The sequence below is a fragment of the Nicotiana sylvestris genome, chromosome 6 (assembly GCF_000393655.2).
Source record: "Nicotiana sylvestris chromosome 6, ASM39365v2, whole genome shotgun sequence".
Taxonomy (NCBI): Eukaryota; Viridiplantae; Streptophyta; class Magnoliopsida; order Solanales; family Solanaceae; genus Nicotiana; species Nicotiana sylvestris.
The window spans coordinates 11,401,133-11,408,971 of NC_091062.1; the positions used below are offsets into that span (position 1 = coordinate 11,401,133).

General features: G+C 41.7%; 1 protein-coding gene across 1 annotated transcript; it reads left to right on the plus strand.

Moving 5' to 3' along the window:
* The first annotated feature begins 1,740 nt into the window (after positions 1-1,740).
* On the plus strand, positions 1,741-4,488 carry LOC138870262 (uncharacterized). The gene is made up of 4 exons (XM_070148057.1): positions 1,741-1,943; positions 2,027-2,255; positions 3,944-4,075; positions 4,315-4,488. Exons 1-4 carry the CDS (start codon positions 1,741-1,743, stop codon positions 4,486-4,488), a joined length of 738 nt encoding a protein of 245 aa, XP_070004158.1.
* Positions 4,489-7,839: the final 3,351 nt, after the last annotated feature.

The following is a 7,839-nucleotide window of genomic DNA, read 5'->3' on the forward strand; positions in this document are numbered from 1 at the left end:
AAATGAAAAAATCACTCTAAATTAAAATAAACTAATATAAAACTAGATACTACGAGTGAAACTAATTTTTTTGTATTTTCAAATGTTATAATACTATAAATATAAATATACTAATTGACTTTAACCTAAAGATGATTTTTTTTTTGTAATTTTTATTTTTTTATGATAAAATAAAGCAAAGAGTCAAAATCATTTAAAATAACGATATTAAACTTAAACTAAATATTTACATGCTAAAATATAAAAAATCTTGGGGAGGGTCAAAAATCACATGTCTACATTGATTACAAAAAATTTAGTGAGTTTGACAACAATAATTGGTAGGTTAATTCCCTGTGGGATTCGACTCTGGGCTAAATACTCGGATTATATTTGTAACGATCGCGTATCCTTTTTATAAGGCATAGTTGGGCATGATCAAATTTTGGCACCGTTGCTGGGAAATTAATGGTGTTATCAATTACAGCTGAAGAAATACAAAATTCTTAGTGCAGTCAGTTTTCTTTATTTTCAATCAATACATTGAAATTTTAACGTTTGTTGACTTGGTTGTACAAGTGCATGACTAGAAATTCATCGAGAACTAGTGAAGTATTTGACACATTATCAGATCCCGAGAAAGTTTTCAAGGCCTTGAATCGGGCCAACCGGAAAAACAAACAACAACAATCAATTGAACAACTCGAACTAGACATGGGGGATAACGTGTTAGACCCAGTTGCGCCAGTAGCACCTGTAGAACTTCTTGTTCCAGAGGCTGCTCTATATGACTAGGCACAACCCACAATAGAGAATTTGGCCACAACCATATTAGTCCCGCAGATACAGGCCGAATCTTTTCAAATCACGAACAACATGTTGCACTTTTTGCAAAACAAAGGACTATTTTTGGGGTCATATATTGAAGATCCTCAGCAGCACTTGAAGAATTTCCTATCAATCTGCAAAACTCAAAGGCAGCCCAACGTAACTCAGGAAGCAATAAAGCTGTTGTTGTTTCCATTCTCAGTGACAAGAGCTGCCCAGAATTGGCTAAATTCACTCTCCATCAGTTCCATCACGACTTGGGAGGAGTTAGTCAAGCAATTTGTGAATAAGTTTCATCCACCCAACAAGACTGCTCAGCAAATTGATGAAATTTTGAGCTTCAAACATAAATCAATGGAGACACTGCAAGAAACATAGGAACGGTTCAAAGGGATGTTGGTTATATGTCCGCACCACGGTATTCCAGATCAGATGTTGGGGCGGCGGTTTTACATGGGTTTGACAGATAGCATGAAGGCTAATGTTGATGCTTCAGCTGGTAGAGCATTCTTGAGCAAAACATGGAGAGAAAGCCAGAGCCTGCTTGACAAAATAGCACAGAATTCGGGGTGGATAACCAGGAATGCACCTATCACTCCAGTAGTTCACTCAGTGCCCTTAGATACGTCCAACACTCTTGCTGAAAATATGGCCACCTTAATGACACAAATGAGTATACTCACCAAAAAGGTGGAAGAGTCAGGGCAGAAGCAGCAGGTGCACATTGTTGATACAACCAATGGGGGCTTAGGCACATCTTGCATTAGTCAGCCAATTGGTAGCCAGTGGAATGCAGAAAGTGATAATCATTATTATTACCCTGAGGACATGAATTATGTGTCTAATTATGAGGGCCAGAGGCAGGGTGGTTAGAATTGGGGCCAACAGAATCAACCATACAGGCCAGTCCAGCCACAACACAACAGTGGAAATATGGGAGCCATGCAACCTCACAATAATGTGGCACCCTACCAACAGCCACAGGGATACAACAATCAAAATCAACAGCAGGGTTTTCATCCTCCTCAGCAGCAACATGGTGGGAGACAAAAAGATGGGTTTGCTAGACTCGAGGAAATGATGCAGCAGGTTATTGGGTCAAATGCAAAAATGAGTGAAAGGGTAGATGCACATGAGTCAGCTATAAAGAATATTAAAGTGCAGATGTGCCAGATTTCGATGTCTTTGAATAATCGTCCTTATGGGACATTGCCTGCAGACACGCAGGTAAATCCAAAAGATCAAGGCCCGAAGCAGCTGATGGCAGTAAGTCTACGAAATGGCAGAGACTAGACTTGGAGCAAGAGAGGGATCAAGAAAGCAGACAGGCTGAGACACTTGTACCAGTGCCCATTAAGCTAGATAATTCACTGAAACTGACAGAGGTGACAGTACAACCTGCCCAGGAAGAATCCAACACACAAATTGAGGCGGAGAAAGAAGCTGAGGTAGCCCAGGAACCGGTAGTTGAGGTGGTGTCTGACAGAGAGAAAACCCAAATCATTAGGAAAAAGAGACCTCTGATCGAAGCCAACCCTGCACTACTATTGAGTAGCGAGAGAGGTCGAAGCAGCTTTTACCCGATTAAGGTCGGGATCGATTTCCACAGGGAGCTAGAAGTTGAAGTCGGGTGTCTACCTAAAGTGGAAATGTGTATTTTCTCTTAATTGCACTTCTAAACATTTTGGGTTTTGATTTACATTTCTAATTGTATAGAACTACAATGATCGATTAAACTAAAATAAGCTAAGATTAAACTATTGCGAGTTGTTCAAATGGATAAAATGCACTAGGGTAGTGACTTTCGCCTAGGTGGTCAATTGACGAATACTTGAGTCTAAGGCATGGTTATAACATTTAGGGAGTATGATATAACCATTGCATGATTCTACTCACTCTACACCTCTCAGTAGTTCGAGTGATTTTGCCCGAATTGACTTTCTCAAGACCAATTGGGTATGCAAATTTGCACAAGCAATCAAGGTTCAAGTCGGGTATTACTATCTATAGGTTTAACCCTTTAATTAGGGCTATCAATCTCTTGAGTATGCCCCAATTCCTTGTTGGACCAATTTCAGACACTTAGGCTCTCTTTCTCAAGAAGAGCCAAAATCAACTAAACACAAACTAGTGTTTGCAACCACTAATTTAGCAATCAAACATGAAATTAGTCCAAATATCAAACACTCATGGTCAATCAAGCCCTAAAACACAAGACCCATCAATTACTCATACTAGGGTTGAACTACAACCCTAGCTTATGGGTCTAGCTACACATAATTAGAGAAGAAAACAAAGAAATAGATGAAGAAAAACTCATATTAATTAATTGCTAAATTAAACTTGAAGATTTAATGTTGAAATGAAGCTAAAATTACTCAAAATAGTTAAAAATATCGAAGTCACGAGCGCAGCCTTCAGTACAAACTATCTGATGACCTAAAAATGGGAAAAGAAGCTATTTATACTAAGCTAAAAAATTTGGACAAAAATACCCCTACGGGGTTAGTGCGGACCGCACAAAATCACGTGCGGCCGCACTAGGGATCTGAACTTGAATAAACGGCTCTCTGAACTTGGGCAATGTGGACCATACAGAATCAAGTGCGGCCGCGATGGCTTCTAGTGCGGTCCGCATGAAATGGAGTGCGGACCACATTGGGCTTCAAACTTGGAACTGGCTACTCTCTAAACCTTGGCTCTGCGGACCGCACTAAATCGAGTGCGGCTGCATTGATCCCAGTGCGAACCGCACAAAACCTCATGCAGTCGCATTGCATTTTTGCCTGAATAGCAGCCTCTCTGAACCTCACTTGTGCGGGCCGCACATAATGGTGTGTGACCGCACTGACCCCGTTTTGCCTGAGCTTTGTTTTGTCTTGATACTTGTGCAAGTTTCACTCCTTTTTTGAGCTGATCTTTGACATCTTGTCACCTTATTGATCAAACCTGCAATCAAACACAACTTGTGAGCCTTTGGGACTATTTTATACGCATTTCAACGTAAGAATGAAGGAGTATAAAATATATCAAAATCCCTAGTTATCAACCTCCAACACCATTCCCACAGAGACTAGCCAAATACTAGAAAGAGGAACAATACAAAAAATTTTTAGAGATGCTGAAACAAATCCAGGTAAATATTCCATTGATTGATGCTTTGAAAGAGATGCCTGGTTATGCAAAAATGATGAAGGACTTCATGTCCCGAAAATTCGATTTCCAAGACTTGGCCACAGTGACTCTAACTCAAACCTGCAATGCTGTGGTGACTAGACCAGTTGCTGAGAAGTTATCTGACCCATGAAGTTTCACAATTCCATGTATCATTGGTATCTTTGCTTTTGCCAAGGCGCTTTGTGATTTGGGCGCTAGCATAAATCTTATGCCCCTGGCGATCTATAAGAGGTTAGGGATTGGAAGAGCTAGAACACATATATGTTGTTGCAGCTAGCTGACATGATCGTGAAAAGACCTTCTGGTATCTTGGATGACATGTTGATTTAGGTAGGGAAATTTGTGTTCCCTGCAGATTTTGTGATTTTGGATTGCAAGGTGGATAAAGAAATTCCCATAATTTTGGGAAGGTCGTTCTTGTCCACAGGGAGAGCTCTCATTGATTGTGAAACCGGGGATCTCAAGATGAGGTTGAACGATGAGGATATAACATTCAATGTGTAGAAATCTATGAGGCGACCAAGTGAATTGGCCAATTGCTCTCTTATTGATGTCGTGGATGTAATCGTAGAAACAGATGATGAGACGTTGACTATTGAGGACCCTCTTACTGCTAATCTTGTAAATTTAGATGAGGTGAATGGGGAAGAATTGGCAGAATGGGTACTGGCTTTAGAGTAGAGGGTTTTGGGATAGAACACTTGAATTCGAGCCCCTACATTTAGAAAACAGAGAAACTCCTCCAGCCAAACCATCCATAGAAGAACCACCAAAGCTGGAGTTGAAGCCATTGCCCGCCTATCTTGGGTATGAGTTCCTAGGACTTAAATCCACATTACCTGTTATTATCTCATCTAGTTTGTTAGATGTGCAGGCACTTTGCAGGTACTCAAGGAGTGCAAGACTTCCATTGGGTGGACCATGGAAGACATTAAGGGGATCAGTCCGTCATATTGTATGCATAAAATTCTGCTGGAAGAGGGGCACAAACCTTCTAAGGAGAACCAAAGAAGGCTGAACCCCAACATGAAGGAAGTGGTGAAGAAAGAGGTGATTAAGTGGTTGGATGCAAGAATTATTTTCCCCATCTCTGACAGCAACTTGGTTAGCCCGGTGCAATGTGTTCCTAAGAAGGGTGGTATAACGGTGGTCAAAAATAATAATAATAATGAGCTGATCTTTACAAGAACCGTCACAAGCCGCAGAATTTGTATGGACTACAGGAAATTAAATCTGGCCACCCGGAAAGACCACTTCCCACTTTCCTTCATTGATCAGATGCTTGACAAATTGGCAGGGAGGTCCCACTTATGTTTTCTGGATGGGTACATAGGGTACAATCAAAGATCCATTGCACCAAAGGACAGAGAGAAGACCTCCTTCACATGCCCATATGGAATTTATGCTTTTCGGAGGATGCCCTTTGGCCTATGCAATGCACCCGCCACATTCCAAAGGTGCATGATGGCCATATTTACTGACATGGTTGAAGACATAATGGAGGTGTTCATGGATGATTTCTCAGTGGTGGGAAATTCATTCGACGAGTGCCTTACAAATCTGACCCGAGTGTTGAAAAGATGTATTGAGACTAATTTGGTGCTTAATTGGGAAAAGTGCCATTTCATGGTACAAGAGGGCATAGTCTTGGGACACCGGGTGTCAAGCAAGGGAATCGAGGTGGATCGTGCTAAAGTTGATGTGATAGCAAAACTACCACCCTCCACATCAGTCAAGGCAATCAGGAGCTTCCTCGGGCATGTCGGTTTTTACCGAAGATTCATCAAAGATTTCTCAAAAATTGCCAACCCTATCTGTAAGTTGTTAGAAAAAGATCACCCTTTCATGTTTTCTGATGATTGCAGGGTAGCATTCGAGGAGTTGAAAAAGAGGCTAGTCACATTACCCATCATTGTTGCCCCCGACTGGGACCAACCATTCGAACTCATGTGTGACGCCAGTGACTATGTAGTGGGGGCAGTACTGGGATAGCGGAAAGACAAGCTAATGCATCCAATCTACTATGCTAGTAGAATGTTGAGTGGAGCCCAGCTGAACTACACTGTGACTGAAAAGGAGATATTGATGTGGTATTTGCATTCGACAAGTTCAGATCATACCTGATTGGCTATAAGGTAATTGTATATACTGATCATACAACTTTCAGGTACTTGATTGAGAAGAAGGAGTCCAAACCGCGCCTGATTTGTTGGGTGCTGTTACTGAAAGAGTTCGACTTGGAGATTCGTGACCGTAAGGGCACAGAAAACCAAGTCGTTGATCATCTATCATGACTTGAAGGAGCTGAAAACTCAATTGAGGTAGAGGATATTCTGGAAACCTTTCCAGACGAGCAGTTACTCGCCACAAGCCTTGAGGAAGTGCCATGGTATGCATACTTTTCAAATTACCTGGCAAGCGGTATAGTTCCTTATGACCTTTCCTCTATGCAAAAGAAAAAGTTTTATCGTGACTGCCACATTACTGGGATGAACCTTATCTGTTTAGAATATGTGTTGACAATATGATCCGGAGATGTGTTCCCGAGATAGAACAATCTTCTGTTTTGCAGGCATGTCACATATCGGCATATGGCGGACATTTTGGAGGAGTCAAGACGACAACAAAAATTCTAGAAGTCGGGTTCTACTGGCCAACAGTGTTTAAGGATGCACATCAATGGGTGAAGGGCTGTGATGAATGTCAGCAAACCGGGAACATTTCTCGTTGCCATGATATGCCCATGAACACAATTTAAGAGGTTGAAGTGTTCGATGTATGAGGGATAGGCTTCATGGGCCCCTTTGTCAGATCCTTTGGCAATAAGTACATACTTGTTGCTATGGATTACGTGTCCAAATGGGTGGAAGTTGCAGCACTACCCACCAATGATGCAAGAGTGGTGGTGGGGTTTCTGAAGAAGAATATATTCACCTGTTTTGGGATCCCGAGAGCTATTATCAATGACGGAGGCACTCACAGCTGCAATTGAGCCTTCGAGAAATTGCTAGCAAAGTACGATGTGAGCCATAAGGTGGCAACCCCATATCATCCTCAGACCAGTGGACAGGTCGAAGTGTCGAATAGAGAGATAAAGAGTGTGCTAACCAAGACTATGAACGCCACAAGTACTGATTGGGAGAAAAAGCTAGATGATGCACTCTGGGCCTACATAACCGCTTTCAAAACACCAATTGGTATGTCACCATATAAGTTGGTGTTCGGGAAGGCCTGTCACTTGCCAGTGGAACTCGAACATAAAGCTTGGTGGGCAATAAAATAGCTAAATCTGGACATAGAGGCTGTGGGAACAAATAGAGTCACATAATTGCATGAGCTAGACAAGTTCCGACTTGCTTTCGAGAGCATGGGGTTGTACAAGGAGGGAATGAAGAGGTTGCACAACAAGAACATTATTGAGCGAAATTTCAATCCTGGAGACATGGTATTGCTTTATAACTCACGACTAAGGCTATTTCCGGGCAAACTCAAGTCACGATGGTTTGGACCATTTCGAGTGGTCGAAGTATTCCCTTCAGGTGCCCTAGAGATTGCCTCAGAGAAAGACTCTTATACATTTAGAGTCAGTGGGCAAAGATTGAAACCATATGTGGGCATGGATGAACCAAAAGAAGTGTCAGTGATCCATCTGACTGAACCTCAGAGGTCGAGCGAGCCTTAAATGCACTTATCTACATCGTGCCACGATGTTAAATCAGGCGCTGCATGGGAGACAACCCATTGAATTTGTTGTAATTGTCATGCCACGACATTAACCAAGGAGTTGGTTGGGAGGCAACCCAATGCATAGTGACTTTAGTATAGTTAGTATTTGTTAATTTTGATTTTTGTAAG

What these genes read in the sequence shown, in the direction of transcription:
- LOC138870262 (XM_070148057.1), top strand. Translation starts at nt 1,741, where the DNA reads ATGGGAGCCATGCAACCTCACAATAATGTGGCACCCTACCAACAGCCA. An exon ending in GAAAGGGTAGATGCACATGA is followed by an intron (nt 1,944 to 2,026) that starts GTCAGCTATAAA and finishes CATTGCCTGCAG; the next exon opens with ACACGCAGGTAAATCCAAAA. An exon ending in CTCAAACCTGCAATGCTGTG is followed by an intron (nt 4,076 to 4,314) that starts GTGACTAGACCA and finishes ATGTTGATTTAG; the next exon opens with GTAGGGAAATTTGTGTTCCC.